The sequence below is a fragment of the Crocodylus siamensis genome, chromosome 8, assembly GCF_052110815.1.
Source record: "Crocodylus siamensis isolate JL-2025a chromosome 8, ASM5211081v1, whole genome shotgun sequence".
Taxonomy (NCBI): Eukaryota; Metazoa; Chordata; order Crocodylia; family Crocodylidae; genus Crocodylus; species Crocodylus siamensis.
The window spans coordinates 74035667-74054637 of record NC_143402.1 but is presented as its reverse complement, the minus strand read 5'-3'; the positions used below and the strand labels follow the sequence as shown (position 1 = coordinate 74054637).

The window sequence follows — 18971 nt, the reverse complement described above, 5'->3', positions numbered from 1 at the left end:
AACTGAACACAGAATTTGGAACTCCAAAGTTAGATAATTAAGTACTGGTATTCTCTTTTATAAATTAAAAGTCACACCATAGGTAAAATAGGATCAGACCTATACCCATAAAAAAAACCAAGGACATTTCTAGAGTTATGGCTAAGAAACCTGGGCTTTGCAAAATTAAGTCATGCTCTAATACTCCTGCAATACTGAAACACAGAAGAGACAGGAGGCATCAACACAATTTCTGAATGTCCTGGCTGTTGAACAAATTAGACGTTTGACACAACATTAAAAGTATTTAAGTTATGCTAGTACATTTTATTTGTAAAACACCTGCCTTTTTTAACAATATAATTCTCACTCAAAACTGCAAAAACAAATTACCATGTAAAGAAATAAGTGCAGAAATATTTGTTATGTGGATGATGGCAAATATCTAAACATTTCCAAAAAATACTGGGATAAATCACAAGACTATTTTTGATTACACAGGCAATACAATTTTATTATATTCTTTCACCAATTGTAGTAAAAAACGTTTAAACAATTAAGCGAACATTCTGGATACTTAATTGTCAACAAGGTTTTATGAGTTATTTACGTTCTAAATCTTAGACCCAGGGCAGAAGCAGGCGGGGGGTGAGGGGGAGGAATGGGAAGGAGGGAGAAAATAAACCATATACACGCTGAAATAATAGTCTCTTATCAAGTTTTAATGCCTTCATTAAAGGCATTAACATTACTGAGGCACCTTACTGAAGGTTGTGTATCATCTCCTCTTTGGCAATGAGATGTGTGGTTTTGTTAACTAGGGCCATCAATGAGTTGAGCTTATGAGACCAGTCATTGAGTAAGTTATTTGGGTCCTTTGGCCTCTGGAAATTGATAATTCCTGCCAGCCTGTCTACTTTAGCAAAGATAGTCTTATTTACTACTAGATTGGACAGGAACTCCTCCGATTCCTGCAAAGGAGACAAACAGCACTAAATCAGGATTACAGCATTTGTAACAAAAAACATCAGAAGTTCTTTCCAAATTTCCAATCAACTATCTAGGATAGCCTTTACAGCAGTACACTCTGCTATAGTCTGTACTTACAATGGACATAATACTTTAATATTACGCATAATATTAAAATATGATGGTGTAACTATGTTGTATTATGTTGTAACACCTGAGATTACATTGTAACTATTAAACAAAAAGGTCAATAAGCTCCCAATATCAACTACAATAAAAACAACTGACCACTAGTCCCATTTTGAGCAGCATGAACTGTAAACTTTCAGACTATAAGACCAGAAAGCCTCCAATGCACTTGGAGCATTTGGCTAAATAACTTCTAAAATATACTTTCTACTGCTAATCTGGGCACAAATATTCAATATAAAGTGGACTGCACAAAACATCATGACCGGTGCTGTTATATAGAGAGGCAAGTCATAAGGTATTTAGGGAAATACTGTTAAGTGTGTGTATGATTTTTTCCCCTCTTAATGCCACATACTCTGAAATGTAAATATAAATCCATTTGGAAAATTCAAACAGGAAGGTGAGAATAACAAGTCAGATGTAATCATGTTTGCTTATACCCTTTTACAACGGATTACAGCACATGGGATACAGGATCTAGTTACCGTCTTGAATCTGAAGGAATCTACATCTGTTTTTTTCTTACTTCCTGGTTACTTCCTATCATTTTGAACACTGCATGAAATATAAAATTCTATTCTAATCCCTGGATAGGCATAGATGCATGTACAGTCCATATTTTCACTATTAGAGACAAAATTAATAATATCCTAATTTACTGTTACCCCTTAGAGATTTCAGTAAACTTAAGTATAATTAATATCCTTTTTTTACACTTTGTTTCTGGTGTTAGTAACTAGAAACCTATGGTTACACTGGGGCAATGTCAGAGAGACTATGAAGACATTACTACTACATGGAAGACTGTAAGAATAATACATAGAAAACATGTGAGTGTGCATGCCTTTAGATTTTTTATCAAGAGTGCTGTATTGCTAAAATACTAACTTCTCTTTTTGCATTGTAGGTACGGCTCTTCCAATCATTATCTGATGTGAGACTTAGCATACAGTGTTAAAAATGCCTATAAAATGCAAATAAACTCAGAGCGCTATTCCAAGTTAAATATCAATTTCTTCACCTAGCCTACATTTCTTTATAACAAAATAAGATATCCTAGATGACACTTACATCAACAGATAGGTCCAGGAGCTGTGCCATTCTCTTCATTGTAATTCTGGTATAATATTTTGCCATTATTCTAATATTCTGGAATAAAAGTGTCCAGGGTTATTAGGGTTGTGTGTGAACGTTTAACTGAATCAAGCTACAAAACTACAGAAGATAATTTTAAAACAGACTAGAATTGCATTGCTGCAATGGCTTATCCACCATAAGGTATGCAAACAAACAGTAAGAGGCCTTTTTTCTGAATACGAAATATTCTTCTGCAAAGCTAAAACACTGCCTCCACGTCCCAAACTACCTAAAAAAAGTTACCACTAATTGCTAATTTAATACAATACAACATGCTTCTTAAGTTTCTGTCCTAACCAACACTTCAGAGTGCAGTAAACAACCTGTGTAACCTGAATATTTAAGCACTGCATTCGTTTGCAGCAGTGCTATTGTTTCACTCCCATTATTGGTACATATTTCACATTTCTGTACCCTAATTTCTTTCCCTCTTACATTATAAGGAGAAACGCATCTTTCGTAACTCCAAACTTGTCTATATGGAAAATGCTTAAACAGTCCGTTGTACTTACGTGCTCCACAACTCTGTTCTTTAAGTCTTTCCATCTCTTTTCACCTTCCTCTGTATAACCAAACACATCTGTAGCAGGACTGTCAAGAGATCCTTCTCTCAACTCCTTTCCATATTCGTCAACTATGGAGGTCCAGCGCATCAATTCCATAGTGGTAAATAGTTTCAAAAGATCCCTGTAAACAGTTTAGCAAAGCCACTTTACTGTCTTATAGCAAGCAACTCAGTATTTTACACTTACAATCCTGCCGGAATACAAATACACTAGCAAAAAATTCAGTGTTATCCCCATTAATCTGCCAAACTCCATAGTAAGTACATTAGGGAGAAACAACCGTGAGGAAAAGAAAACAATCATTTAAGCCAGGGACAATGCTGGCACTGTATTCCTGGGTACTTTGTATCCATTAAGATAGAAATTAGATAAAAAATTGCTAGTTATTATACGTCTTATGGACCCTCATTTTGTAGTAAGAGGAGTGTGGGCAAAATACCCAAGGCACTAGACACTTACACTGGACATCCATTTCAGTCCTATGTTCCTATGATTTTTTTTAATGTTTTCCTGTAATACACTTTTCTCCTTTGCTGATTAACTGTTTGCACTGCACTTTGCACGGTTTGCAAATTCAAATTTCTACTGGCTGTGTAGTTTGTCAATACCATATCTGTGCAAATACATTCCACTGAATCAGAACGGTCCCATTTCACATCTATTAAACCTATGCAATTCCAAGTACACAGGTGATAGGATATGGGTTAGCAAGAGAGACTGAGCTCAATTTAGAAGGAAACCTCATCAATACAATCTCTCATATTCATCTGCAATTCTGTTTGCAAAAATTGCATGTACACTTTAAAGTACAAAAAATAAAATATAATGATTAAATCTAATCCAGACCTGATGTCTATTACATGCACTCATGCAAAAAGGATCTGCAAACTGAAACTGCCATTTGTGACGCTGTTTATGTATAGGCTAATAGAGGCCATCCTTCGAATGTTAGGCTCACAGTATTATTTGGCTATTACAAAATAGAGGCAGTACAGATTATATTATGTGCGTAACACAGAACTTTCCATTATGGCACAAATACATGCATGTGTGTCATAATGCAACATTCATATTATGAACTGAGCCACTCTCTTTTTCCCCAAACTATTTTTAACTTTACAAGATGTTTACAATAAGCTCATGGCATCTGAATTCACTTTACCTTCAGGGTTACTGTAAGAATAACTTTCTTGCAAGAATAAAGTATGCAAAAGATATACTTACTTATACTTAGGGATTTCTTCTAGTTTTTTGTCACTACTAATTCTGTGCACCAAATCAGACTGTTCATTGTCATAGGGTGAAAGAATAACATATAGAACAACACTCTTCAGTGCCTATTCAAGGGGAAAGAACCATAAGGTTGTTGTTTTTTTTTAACAACAGAAAAATAATTCAAAAGTAAACACAGCCTGCAACGTAAGCACAGCTAATCTTCTGTATATGTAATCTGATACACATTCTATAAGGCTCAAGCCACGTTTCTAAAGGAACTAGGGTAAAATTAAAACATTTACATTTTGATTATGAGGTAAAAAAAATGTTCAGGTTAACTGAAATTTATAATGCTGTCATTTCAACAGGAAAACAATCCTGAGTTATGAAGCACTTGCATTGTGTTCACAACCTCAGAGCTAATTCCAAAAAATTACTGTTCAAAACGTAGTTGTTCAAATTGTTTCTAGACATCCCCTTATATAATGAAGAAAAATCAAGTCACATTCAATTTAAAAAAACAATCAAACATACATGATTATTTGCTTTGTGCAAATAGTGGTTTTGAATTAATATTAATTAGTAGCTTAGCTTTATTATATATTCCTCCTTATGTACCCAATTTGTTAATGTTTTGATTAAAAGTACTCTGATATGCTGTAAGCAACAACAGCAGGATGGACTGTATAATACAGGGGCAGGCAATTACTTTGGCGGAGGGCCCCTTACTGAGTTTTGGCAAGCCATCGAGGGCTGCATGACAGGCAGTCGGGGCAGATAAATATTAATTTTCTAAATTTTTTAGGGGTTCCACAGGCCAGATGGAATGGCCTGGCACGCTGCATTTTGCCCACCCCTGGTATAATGCATGCTCAAGTTTAACAGGATTCTGCAATTAAATAGGATTTCTGACACATGGAATTATAGCAAATTTATTTGTATTGTTTTTACCTGCTGCCACTTCTCACTTTCAGCCTGGATACAAGGTGTATCATAAATGGCTCTGTAGTGCTTACAAATGGAGAGGTAGGAACCTTCATGTTGATCCAGCTGAATCATTAAGTTGTAGTATTTCAACTTTAATTTCTGGAACAATTACAAACAGTGTCAAGTTAATACAGATCCACTGATCTCATGTACTATACCCAATTAGAATTCAAAAACTAACATATAAAAACATGCTTAAGCCTGGACAGAATGCACACCACAAAGTAAAGTAGGGAAAGGGGGAAAAAAACAAAAAAAACCCCCACACATCTATTTTACCTCTGTGTTTTCTTCTTGGAAAAATTTGGTGTTAATTTTTTTGCTGATAATTTGGGTCCGAATGTAGTCTTTTACAGCCAAACAGAGTCTCATCTGCTCCAGGATAAATTCCACACGTTCCTTTTTTTCCATTGAACCATAGGTTTCCACCTAAAATAAAAACTAAAGCATTTAACTGTAGGGATATTTGTATGATCTATCAAAGATTTTCACCTGGCTCTCTTTCATATGGTTATTTTAAAGTTTCTGGCTCCAAATCAAATGTATTACTATAAATATATTTAAACAAAGCAACTTTAAAACTACTATATACACTGCAAGACAAGCTAAATCAATACCATCTGACTGTATAACTTTACTATATTATGGCACCATATTAATCAATAGGTATATACATGAGGTTAAATCCTTCCAAACGTGACTTGCTTATTTGCCTAAACAAGGGAGGGACGGGCGTTAGCATATGGCACTTGAAAACATCTTGCTTGGCACTCGTGCCTTGGGTTGGATGGCAGGGAAGGGGTTGGGGCTGTGCTGCCATAACAAGAATTGGGCAACTCATGGCTCCCCCACTGTCTGCCCCGGCACACCAACATCTTACGAGTTGAGGTTGTTGGTGTTTTTGGCACTGCCCAAAAATGCTGCCAACCCCTGGCCTAAAAAAATAAGTGGTCCATTTAGTACAGGGGTGGGCAATTATTTGGGGCCATGGGCCACATAGACAGTTTTGGGAAGCTGTTGCCAGCCAGTCAGAACTCCTCCCCTCTCCCTTTGCAAAAGCTCACCAAACCTGGAGCCCACATACCGTGTCTTCTCCCTGCCACTGCCACCCCCCACTGGACTCAGCAGCAGCTGACCACACAGCCCCAGCCCTGGGCCACCCCACACCCAGTCTGGACTTGCCCCGGCTGCAGCAGACTAGCTCTGGACCAGCCAGGATCCATGCACATAAACCTGACTCCGGTCCCAGCCTCCCCTGCGCCTGCTCTGGACCAGCCCGTCCACAATAAGCAGTGGCCCAGCAGAAGCTGCTGCTGTGCACAGGGAAAAGTGGCCACCTCCCCCTCACCACTACTGGGCCCTTCATGCTACAGCCTCCTGACGTCCATGCCCAGGAGTCAGCCACCGCCACAGCCACCACTCATCATGGGCAGGCACAGAGCAGCCCAGGGCCAGAGCTATACGTGTGGGTCTTGGTCCACTCTGAGGCAGGTTCAAAGCAAGTGTGGGGCAGGCCAGGCCAGTCTCTACAGAGCTGAAGTCACTGGCAGCAGCAGCTGGAAGGAGCTGCCACCACCTGAGCTGCCTAGAAATGGAGTCCAGTTACAGAGCCGCCCCAGCGCCACTGCATGCCTGGGGGCAGCAGGACGCAGCATGGCCCAGACAGTGCCTGGACCAGGTAGGTCTGAGGGACCTCCCAGAGACTGGATAAAGTCCCTCCACAGGCTGGATCCAGCCTGTGGGTCATATTTTCCCCACCCCTGATCTGGTATTGTCTCCCAACAGCGGCAGTAGTAGACGTGTAGATGGAGAACATATGAACAAGGCATGTCTAGAGTGATTCATCCCAAGTTGTACCCCTTCTGGCACCCACCATTACTGGTTTAGAGATGTCACAGAATGCATCCCTAACTATTAATGAACCTGTCTTCCATTAATTTGTCTAAGCATTTTTTTCAACCTGGTTGCACTACCTGCCTCTACCTCTTGTAGCAACAAGTTCCATGTACTAATAATGGGCTGAGTGAAAAGTACTTTCACCTATGTTAGTTTCAGTGGGTGCCTCTAGTTCTTGTACTCTGGGACTTGGAGTGCAGCAGTTCCCTATTCACTTCATCTATGCCCTTCAGGATTTTCTAGATCTCTATGTTATCCTTCCTGAGCCTTCTTTCCAGACCGAAGGTAAACACATCCATGATGCTAAAGATTCCTTCCACTCACCTAACAGACCACCCTGAAGTGGATCTAGCAGAAGACATCTTGCGTGGGACCTTTTTTTAAAATCCGTAAGAGTCTTACCTATGCTAAGGTCATGTAAAAAGCCCAACACAGAACAAATAGGAACTAAGGTAAGAGTGGCAGGATGACCTAGGGGTGCCGTGACCTCCCTTAGCACCCCCTAGCTACCGCGTCAAGCCGGTGTCAAATGCACCCTCACCAATCTCGCCCGCCACGTCTTTGATGTTTTAAGTGTTTAGGGGAGGCTGCCTTTTATCTCTGCTTTGACACGGTTCCTACCCTGCTATACTGGGGCTCGGTCCAATTGCCCACCAGCACCCACATGGACGCCCCCCTTTGCCTCTCTCGCGGCCCTCGCCGCACCGGGGTCTGTCTCCCGGGCTCTCGTAGCCCGCACTGGTGCCTTGCCTTTATACCACCACCCACTCTGGGCCTTGCCTCTCTATCGTCGCCCCCTCCCAGGGCCTGCTCAATTCGCTCGCCCCCTCCCGGGGCCTCTGCCTTTCAGTAAGCTCGCCCTCACCTGGGGCCTGTGCCTCAGGCTCCCGCCTCGGGCCTCTCCCATACAGACAGCACCCCACTGGGGCCTGTCCCTCCGCGCTTCTTGCACTCCCCGCCCGCACTGGGGCCTTGCTCGCGCTGCTCGCACTCAGGGCTCAGGCGGCCTTAGCCTTACCTGGCCGCCACAGACCCATTCTCTCGAGCCTATGCTGAGCTCTTCCCGATAATCGCCCACACTGGGGCCGGGGTCGGGACACCCCAAAACGCAGCGCCCTCTGCGACACTTGGAACCCCCTCCCTTCTACTGGGGAGCTCCCTTGAGGCCTCCTCCACCCCTACAGCCTCGCCCGGTCCTCCGGTTCGTAACAATAATCAAAACTAAAATCTCCCTCTCCTGGGTTACAACACAACTTCCAAGCCAACCTGGCTCCCTCTCACGTATCTCCTTGTTATCAGGGTTTCCTCCACCCAGTACTGTCAAGCAGGCGCTCTCCAGCCATCAGGCTTCTAGCTTATGTTCGGCTCTGCTTGCTCTAACAGAGCTCCCTCCTCCTCTTAGGCTGCCAGCAGGGGAACTGACTCTGGCCTTAGCCTTCTCTGTTTATAAAGGCCAGGCCCTGCCCCCTGGCGGTCAGCTGACCCAATCAGTTGCCACAGCAACTCCCACCTGCTGCCCTGGTGAGTGGCAGCTGAGCCCATTTACTACTATTCAGTAGCAGGCAGCCTAGTGCCCTGCTACAGTAAGATTTCTTAATTACAACCGATGGTCTGACAAAGGGTAAAAGACTTAACTAAAACTAAATCTCATGCACTACACAACACAGTGAAACCCCTGTCAAAAAGTGATATTAATCATGACCCAAGTTAGCAAAGTTAGAATATTCTAAATTGAATTTTACTTTCACAGACAAGCATTCGTTTGATTTCTGGGAAAACTATGCAGTATGGTTTTATCATGCTAATTATTTCACAACACTGTTAATTTCAACAGCTGAGAAAGCGGATTTTTGTGGTAAAGCACTTAATGCACTAGACGATGCATTACCTGTAGTTCTTGCAAAATTGAAGCAGCCTCTTTCACGTCACCATTCTGTTCTTTTATCGTCGCAAGAGTCTTCGTTAGACGAGCACGCTCAATTTCCACATATATCTGGAATTAATGAAAACTCTAAAATTTAAACTCATTAACTAGTTGTTTATACTCCCCTAATGTTATCGGTTAAATGATTAACCAATAATATGCATCTACTGGGAACTGGCCCCTGCCTGTACTCACTTGTTCTCCAAGTGGCGGCAGCAGGCTGGGAAAACCCCTCGCCTGCTGCTGCCACCGGTGCATGGCTACCTGGGGGCCAGGGCCAGGGCCAGGGCCAGCTTCAGGCAGCAGTGGTGAGCCCCACCACAGTCCCCGTGAAGTCATGGATGGAAGTACCAAGCAGGGTTGCTGGTGGCAGGTGCACACAGGCCTCAGGGCCAACGGAGTGGAAGCCACGAGGGGCTCAATCTTTCTTATGGCACTGCATTCCCAGCCCCTTGCCTGCTGTCCATCCCAAGGTGCGTGTGTACCTGCTGCCGCCAATGAGCCAGGCTGGGGCTCTGTGGACCTGGGGGCAGCTGCTTGTAGCCCCCCTGCTGCCAGCAGCCCAGGCTCCATGGCAGGCAGCAAGGTCCTACTCGGAGCTTGGGCCAGCTGTAGCAGGTGGTCAGGAGGCTTTAAACAGCTGCATAAGGATCCGCAGAGCCCCAGTCCAGCTTGCTACCGGCAGTGGGTACACATGTGCCTCAGGGCAGACAGTGGGAAAGGGGCCAGGGCTGCACTGCCACAAGAAAGATAGGGCCCCTCATGGCTCCCCCACCACTTCCCAGCTATAGTAGCTATTAGTGCCCCCTCTCTTCCTCCTATCTGCCCCGCTGCCTTCAGGGGCACAACACCACTTCCTTTCCCCCCTTTCCTGCCAAACTGCTCCCCGCCCCATGCTAAACAATAACCAGTAAGGTATTACTGGCTATCAATATATGAACGGTTAAATATTTAAATGTTTAACAGTTCACATCCCTAGTACTAAAGAAGAGTGGGTGACAACTAAGACAGATCCTGCTAGGATTACAGGATCTCCCTATTTTTACACAAGGCTAGTTCAACTAGGTTAGCTCCTAAACCAATCCACTGTGCCTTAAATAAAAGGAGCATACTGGGATGCACTTAGTGAATAAAACATTCCTTTTACATTTGTTTCAGTAATCTTTTCAACAAAAACTGCTGTTGTAGTGTATAAGAATCAATGCTGGGAAATTCAAGTTAAAAATACAGCAGCTTTTCAAGAGATCTTGTTAGGTTCTATTGGGAAATTTACTGTTCAAGAGGGTGCCCAGGCCCAGGAGATAGAGGGTATCTATCAGGTGACATATAATGAATGGAGGAAGCGTATTGCAAGAGTTCCCCCATTACTGGGCCCCAACCCTGATATGGAAGGACAGAACCAAAGAATAAGATAGTAGGAACAATATGAAAGAATAAAGATTCTTGCTAATGATGCAAATGATCAGGAACTCCATATAAATTAATAAATATAAGCTTGGTTTAATAGCAAGTGGATGTCCCTAAGGACAACCTGCATTATAGTAATTTCAATGTTCTATAACATTTTCTATTTTGCAAATGTAAAACCGTATGTAACTTGACTAAAAAGTAAAGTATTAAATGCTTTCATATAAACAATGTGTTAATAAAGCATTTTGAACATGTTTTATACATGTAAACTATTGTTTATAATAAATCAATGAAAAATAAAATAAATCAGAGACACTGATAGATCAAATTTGGGTTAGTATTTACATTTTTCTGAAGCTCAAGGCCAAAAGAACCGTTTCTGTCACTGTATTTATTATACTTTAATTCCCAAAGAAAAATTTTGAACAATTAAACTTTAGTGTTAAACATACTATAATTATTTAAATATGTAACATCTTATCCCTTATTCTAACAATATTGCTAGCAAGGTGCACTTTAAAGAAACCAAATATTTTATTGTACAATTACATTTCTAAAAAATTTCAGTCTTGAAAGAAAAATCCTTACCTTTCCTTCTGTAACCATACGCAGTGTGTCAATTAATCGCAGTTTGATTGGTAGATCTGTAATCTCTTCAACGTAAGTACAGCACTGTTGGACCATTTTAGCAACTGCCTGGTATGAAAAACAGAAAGCAAGATATTACTACATTTACATTTCTGAAAGTGTGTTAAAAATATAAGCTATGGGCATATATATAAAACATTATGATAATACTGAACAGACTCAAACCCAAGATAAGTGGGTAGGGGTTTATCATCACTTCCACAAAGCCTAAGCTTGAGAGAACAGATGTACCTTACACAGCATTATATAAAATAAGATGAGAATCTGAGTCAAGAAATCAAATGCTCTGTTGCTTTATTGCTCATTTCCCAATTTGTGCTCAAGAGCTCTCTTGAAAACAACCCTTCTTTTGCCAAATCAAAGTATCTACAGTGTTGACTGGAAAGAGCCTGTTTGTTAAAGAGTCTCTGTGGGTTAAAGGAAATTATTTAGAGTACAGCCTGTTTTCCAGAAAGAAAAAAAACATTTTGTTCTTTTTACTGATGTTCTTTCCACATATGCTGGATTTAAAGCAGCTTTTTCAGATTCCTTACTGGCCTTAAGCTACTGTATTCAAGATGAAGAATGTTTTAGAATGTGTTTTGGCAACAAATCTAAGAATATTTTAACAATACTTTTAAAAATTACTCTTCTCTGTAAACCGGAATTGATACTTATTCAACTCTACTACAAAAGCTGCAAAGAAGCCAGTACAGGAGGCAGCCTAAAAAACCCCCCAACAAACCAACACATGGGCACAAATTTTACTGACTAAAAGTATGAAAACCTACAGCTCAAAATAAGTATGAAATCCTACAGCTCAAATCAGGGGGTCGGACTAGATGATCTGTCTAGGTCCCTTCCGACTCATTGATTCTATGATTCTATAAGATACATAAGAAAACCACAGAAATAGGTAGCGTCCTCTTAATTTTAATGATCAGTTTTTAACAAATCTGACAAAGGAAGAGTAAGACAACAAAACTAACAACAAAACTACCACCCAAGTTTCTTTAAAAAAAAGCAAGCCAAAGAGACCTGTCATCCAAGAGCACAGTTTCCCCTTCTCTCTAACCTCCCTCCTTCCCTAGTCACATGTCATTTGGCAGTAATTCTTACTAAAAAAATATAAGCAATGACCGATACGTGCTAGGTACCTTGCCACATTCTTTGGAGAAAGACGACTGTACAGTACTCAACTTACACAAAAGTACCAATACTTTCTAATACTGGAAAAGCAAATATCTATCTTATTTTCCTGAAGCTCTGACACCATTAAATCTGCCAGACTTCTAATTAAGTAGTTATATTAAACATGCATCCTATAAAGGCAGTGTGACAAACGTGATAGTCTATACTTAATGTCTATACCCTTTTCATCCAAAATGCATTTGACAACTCTGACAGCTGGTTCCAAAGACTGACAGAAATAAAACTGCATTCTCATGTGAAGGATAAACCTGTTTGAGCATAACAAATTCTTACAATTCTGTTTAAATTTCACACTTTACATGCCAAACTTAGGATATACATACAATATAACAGATATCCAAACTACTTCGATAATAAAGCAGCTTAGCCATAGTAGCATGGAACTCCCTCTAGGCTAATTAACCCTACTAAAAAGGGGTAAATTACATATGGGTTCCAGCTGCCACGATAAAAGTCTTCCAGTACCCATGTAAGCAGGGGGATCTCCAAGCTCTACAATGCAGAATTCAGTATACATATGGTCATACATCAGTTTCAGCAAGTGCCTTCTGGAAAAAAGTCAGGTTGTAATCAAATACGATCAAATTCCTGGCTTACTGTAATGCTGATATTTGTGTTGCACTATACATTACATATCTTAACTCCTTTATTTTTCTTCTCAATGCAAGTTTTAAAAGGAAAAAACATACAGCTAAACTTCTTTCAAAAAGTATATTTGCTCCATCAAGACTCAGTTTTGCCTTGACATTTATAACTACTAGGATAGAACTGAGATGATCAGCTTTCATGATTCAGAAGACAAAAGCTAATTAGCTAGAGTCAAGTAGCAATATCCACTCTAACAGAGCATATTGCTGCTTATCTAGGTGGATAGGTCATACAAGCTAGAAACTGTTTTCCAATTTTAAATATAAAAGCAGGTGTACAACATATATACATACCACTGACATTCCAAGGCAAAAATCTAACAATTATCCATGTTTAATTGTTACTTCAAATTAGCCATTTGATCCATGTAAGCAGAAGCTACTAGCAAACCTGCTTCATAAAGACCAAGTCATTCTTGACCAACACACTGCCTACTATTTTGGCTTATCCAACTCATGAAAGAAGGTAATAATCTTAACAATCAGGACATCACACGTTCTTGATGGTCAACAATTTAATGACCCACATCTCGTCGGACTGAAAATTGTCTTACTAGTAAAGAAAGCAGTTATTAGTGATTTGGGTTCATTTTCTGCTTCAGGCCAGGCACAGCAGAAAATGTACTGGAAATAAGAGTTGGTTCTCCTCAACACCAAATTAAAGAACCTGGGGTACCCATTGCCCTGACTCCTCACCAGTACATCCTGGCATTAGCAAATCATTTCTGTAGGGGGCAGATCAGAGTAGGGCTCTCTTTCATGATCCAGTGATATGATTGTGACAAACCTGGTCCTATCAATAATAAACAGATTAGGAAGTAAATGAAGGAATTAGAGGGAAACTGAAAAGGACCGACTTGATTACTCTGTATATCACCAAGAGGATGCAGAAATTTGAACCAAATAAAAATGCACTTATGCAAGATGATCACAAAGGAAAAGGAAACCAAGAATGTACTTTACTATGCATAGATTTCTGGTATTTCAGGAGACTTGTAGAGAATATTGTGTGGATGTTTTAAAAAAAACAAACAAACCTAGTTACAGACAATAAGGTTGAAGAAACTCAAATAAACATGAGTGCTCGTTATTAGAAATCTAAATCTAGATATATGAGGATGCACTCAAGAAAATTAACACGCACTCAAGCATCAAGCAGAACTATGAAAGACCTGGTAGAGAATGAGAACTAATACAAAACATTGAATGCAGTATTTAAACACTGTATTTAAAATGAAAGATGCTGAGGAGAGATGCCAGACAGCAACAGAAATAACAAATGTTTGTAAAAGTTAAGTATCACTCTATTCAGAATTATATGGGGACAGACAAGACAGTCAATGTACAGAAGGGAGAATAATAAACATAGCATAACTCTGTTCCTTCCCAACAGCAGCATTTTCATTTGCTTGCTTGTACAAAAAGTTTGAATTTACCTGTTTTAATTGACTTCTTCTCTTGGACAGAAGAATAATATTTTCATTAAGAGCATCCCAGTCTTTAGCTTCATAACACATTTTCACTATAGCAACTAAGATACGAGACGTGGAAACCATGTCAGATGCCTGTAACAAAGAGGACCGTTAATCAAACACACAACTTCAGCTATAATACCACTATTTGTGTCATCACAAAGACAAGGATAATCCATTATAATTTTACTCTCCCACCACTTCCAAGAGAAAGGGGGAACACAACAGGACCAGGCATCTCAGTTCTCTCCTTCCCAACACCTAGCAAAGGTACAGGGAAAACACAGTACAGACTGACAACCCTGAATAAATCTCTCTGTTGCAAAGTGTTTTTTACTTACTGTTCGCGTCTGTTTTTCCAAGGACAGTAGGTTTTCAATTACTTCTTGCAGTCTTCCTTCCTAATACGATAAACAAACAGTATTAGAACAGATAGGCTACAGATACAGGTGGACCTAGACAGGCGGGCAAGTTGGGCAGATCGGAATCTAATGGAGTTCAACATCAAGAAATGTAAAGTGCTCCAACTGGGGTGAACAACCCCCAACACACCTACAGGCTTGGTGGCACCAAACTGACTAGCACCACAAATGAAAGGGATCCGGGGGTAATAATAGACCACAGTGTGACTATGAGCCGGGAGTGCGATGCTGTAGCCAGTAGGGCAAATAATACTCTGGCATGCCTCAATCGATGCATCTCCATCAAAACCAAGGAGGTGATTCTTCCACTCTACTCAGCACTAGTGAGACCACAGCTACAATACTGAGTCCAGTTCTGGACACCAAACTTCAGCAAGGACATGGTAAAGCTTGAGAGAGTCCAGAGAAGAGCTACCTGCATGGTCAGCAAGACATACGAGAAATGGCTGAGGGATCTGGGACTCTTCAGCCTGAGGAAAAGCAAACTGACAGAGGACCTGGTAGCAGCTTACCGCTACACTAGGGGAGCACATCAAGGGCTCGGTGAGCAACTGTTCCCCAGGGCACCTGAGGGGAAAACCAGGAGTAATGGCCAGAAACTCCTGGAAGATCAATTCAGGCTCAACATTAGGAAAAACATAGTCAGGGTGTCCAGACTGTGGAATAAGCTCCCTCCAGAGGTGGTGCAATCTCTGGAAATCTTCAAGAGGAGACTGAATGGTCAGCCGCTGGGGTCACCTGACCCCCAGTTATCTTTTCTGCTTGATGCAGGGGGCACACGATCATCTTCCAAGGTCACTTCTGGCCTTATAATCTATGAATCTACGAAACTGAAGAACACAGTAGTTTAAACTGAGGATAATCACACCTGTTTGACGGAAAAGTACTAAATCCAAGGCAGTTTATTTCTTAAGGACACTAAGATGAGTCATTGATACTTTCCAATACAAAGTATGGCAAAGGGTTTTACAAAGATGGGCGAGTCCTATTAACCCTGTTTTTTGGATGAGGAACGAGACCCAAAAGTTAAGGAAAACATTTATACAAGCAGCCTCTGGTTTTGAGCTGCTAAATTCCACGTACCATGGACCTCATCTCCAGACCAAGCTCCTAAACACTGAGATACACTACATGAAAAAGTGCCATGGTAACAGCCAGGAAGAGAGCCTTGATCATCTGAGTTCCAAAACCTTTCCCACCCCGCTCTCATGTGAAACATATCTACTACGACCTTTAAAAAGTTAAATGATATCACCTCATAAAAGCCAAAAAAATGCAAAAAATTGCATGCTTCTTAAGAAAAAGCAGGGCACATCTAACTCTCCTCAATTTAAATAACTGACTTGGGGGATTTCAAAACACTACTTTAAAATACGTAAACAACTAACAAAACAAAAAAAAGAAATGCAGAAGGAAACAGAACTCCTTCTGGCAAGAAAACTACTAAGCCTTGAAAGCCATGTTATGAATATGGTAGAAGCTAAAATGTAACTATCAATTTGAAAAGTATACAAACTCATTCCTCCCTAGCCTATCCTAAAATTTCCTTTTTTGACACAACACACAGTAAAGTGGCCACAAGAAACCCAGGCTTGTGACAGCTGAAGCAGCAGAAGAGTTAAATCAGAACTAAACTTCCAAAACTGACTTTTTTGTAACATACAGGAAGGATAACATATGTAGTTTGATTCAACTGGCCAAACCCTAGCATATGCTATTAGATAAACACCTAAAATTTAGTTAATGCATTACCTTTACTTCCACAAAAGGCAAAAGTTTGAATTTCAGTTAGGCTTAACTACTTTGTGCTCACTAAATCAGGGCTAAACACAATTAATTTTACTACTCCAGACAAAGCCTGGCAGTTAAATTCCTTATATGTGCAGTTAACCTTAACCAAAAAGGTTGCTGTCACACATCCATCTCCAAATTTTAAACACAAAGTACCATGCAAATGATGTATGATTGCATGCTTCATACAAATATCCTAAACCAAGGAGCAAAATGCCTGCCCTCACTGGAAGCCATATTTGTACATGCTATTGGGACTTTAAAGGACACAGCAAGGCAATTTAGGCTGCCAAACAGATTGAACTTCTTAACATATATCTTAAGAAAACCCAATACTATTTACAACAAACACTGCAGCTCTGAGCTGGAATCCGACAGGCCGCTTCATGAGCGCTTCTGTTTTGGCCTTGAAGTTTTGGCCTCTGGGCTGTCACCCTCAGCCACCCCAATCCCCTGCCAAAATCTTTTCGGTCTAACATACACCCTCCCACTCTCACAGAATTCAATTTACCATTTACTACATGCAACCTATGCCTGGCTGGCTACATCACCAGGAACCACGTACTGATCTGCCTCATTACAATCCCAGCCATCCACTTGGCACAACATCACATATGCTCCTGGTGCAATGCTGGTGCCCATGGCCATTGGGAAACTGCAGGGTGTAACATCCAAGGCTATGCCAGCCCGGCTGGGGACAGCAAAATCAGCAGAACTCAGCTGTGTGTGGTACTACACGGCACACATCCAGTTACAGCAAAAGGAAGCAGAGGACAACCACCCGGTCACTATGCACATAACCCATATCTACTTCCTTGTGATCATGCTGTTCCCAGCTGGAACCCAATCTGTGCCCCCAAGGCTGGAGGGACCCAGACATGTTGGATTCCCTGTGCACATGGGCTTTACAACTCAGGGCCCTGCTCAAGGTTGACAGCAGTCTTATGCAGTTTAGTTGAATCACAGAATCATAGAAAATTAAGGTTGGAAGGGACCTCAGGAGGTCACACACAGTCCAAAGCAGGACCATCCCCAACCACATCATCCTAGCCAAGGCTTTGTCTAGCTGGGTCTTAAAAACCTCCAAGGATGGAAAGTCCACCACCTCTCTGTGTCACCTGTTCCAGTATTTTACTACTCTTCTAATGAGAAAGTTTTTCCTCATATCTAACCTAAACGTCTCTTGCTGCAACTTGAGCCCATTGCTCCTTGTTCTGTAACCTGCAACCGCTGAAAACAGCCCAGCTCCATCCTCTTAACACAAACCACAATGGTGCGTATAGGATGGTTTGGCTAAGGCTGGACTAGACCAGTGGTGCTCAACTTCATTTGTAACGGGACCTATCTGTGGGCAGTCCCGACCCGGTGACCCTCACTCCGATCTCCTGCCCCCAGCACCCAAGTGTGTGGGGCAGGGGGGTCCCAACACCCCTTCCAGCCTGCAAGGGGCAGTTTTCCCCTTTAAAGGATAATTCATAGATGGAAGGGACTGGAAGGGACCTCGCAAGACCATCAGGTCCAGTCCCCTGCACTAGGCAGGAGAGACAACTGGGGTGAGGTGACCCCAGCAAGAAGACTGTTCAGTCTCCTCTTGAAGATTTCCAGGGTAGGCAATTGCACCATCTCTGGAGGAAGCTTATTCCTTAATCAAGACACCCTGACTGTGACGGAGTTTGTCCTAGAATTGAGCCCAAATCAATCTTCCGGGAGTCGGCATCCATTACTCCCCATCTTCCCCAGGGCTGCCCAGGTGAACGGCTGCTTGCCGAGCTCTTGATGGAAAACAAATCCATTTTTAAAGTTCGCTCATGACCTTTTTATACATTCTTGCCTCATGCGCCCCAGGGTAAGAAATGCAGAGCCCCCCATCCCAGCTCAGGCCGAGGGCTATGTTTGGGGCCACAAAGGACTTTGACCTCCTGGCCCAGCTCAGTGCAGACTCTGAGAAGGAACGCTTCAGCAACCTCCGAAGGGATGTTAATATTAACAGCGAGAGGCTGGTACCGAGGTCCCCCCCGCCTTCCCCATGGCAGGCCAGCGCGCAGGGTCAGGGCTGAGTTTAGGGGAGGGCTTGTCCAGGCCTAGAGGCACTCGGTGACCTCTGCAGCTCCCTTCCCCACCGACCACGCTAGGATGTGACGCTGCTCATCGAGCTGGAGCCCCCGCCCGTTTGCGAGCCGGTCTCCTGGGGGCCGCCCCCGGCTGAGGGGAGCGCGGGCCCTCTCAGGCCCGGCCATGACTCAGCCCATCCGCGGCCGCCGGCTCCGGCTCCGGCTCCCGCTCACCTGGGCCAGGCGCTCGCACTCGGGCAGGCGCTGGTCCACAGTGGCGCTGTAATCCACTTCCATCTTGACGATGCGGCCGTCGGCCCGCTCCGCGCCACCCTCCGCCATCGCGCCGGCCCGGCTCCGCGTCCCCTCGCGCACGCACCGGAAACCCGCCCGCCGCGCGCGCAGGCACCGCCCAGGGCAGCCTCCGCGCTCGAGGACCCGGCGCGGCGTCCACAGGCAGAGACGTGGCCGCCT

General features: G+C 42.4%; 1 protein-coding gene across 2 annotated transcripts; it reads right to left on the bottom strand.

Annotated features, from left to right (window-relative positions):
• Positions 1 to 276: 276 nt before the first annotated feature.
• On the bottom strand, positions 277 to 18921 carry PSMD12 (proteasome 26S subunit, non-ATPase 12). Of its 2 annotated transcripts, XM_090059481.1 has the most exons (11): positions 18732 to 18920; positions 14575 to 14634; positions 14198 to 14326; positions 10864 to 10971; positions 8830 to 8934; positions 5325 to 5474; positions 5010 to 5144; positions 4068 to 4180; positions 2790 to 2964; positions 2212 to 2289; positions 277 to 950 (listed from the first exon to the last, which is right to left on the bottom strand). In XM_090059481.1, the coding sequence occupies exons 1-11, from the start codon at positions 18837 to 18839 to the stop codon at positions 741 to 743; spliced, it is 1371 nt and encodes a 456-aa protein (XP_089915607.1). In that variant the 5' UTR covers positions 18840 to 18920; the 3' UTR covers positions 277 to 740. The 2 variants fall into 2 exon arrangements, with proteins under 2 accessions (XP_089915607.1, XP_089915608.1); XM_090059482.1 differs by lacking the exon at positions 277 to 950 and having other exon boundaries at positions 2213 to 2281; positions 18732 to 18921.
• Between the last annotated feature and the right edge of the window lie 50 nt (positions 18922 to 18971).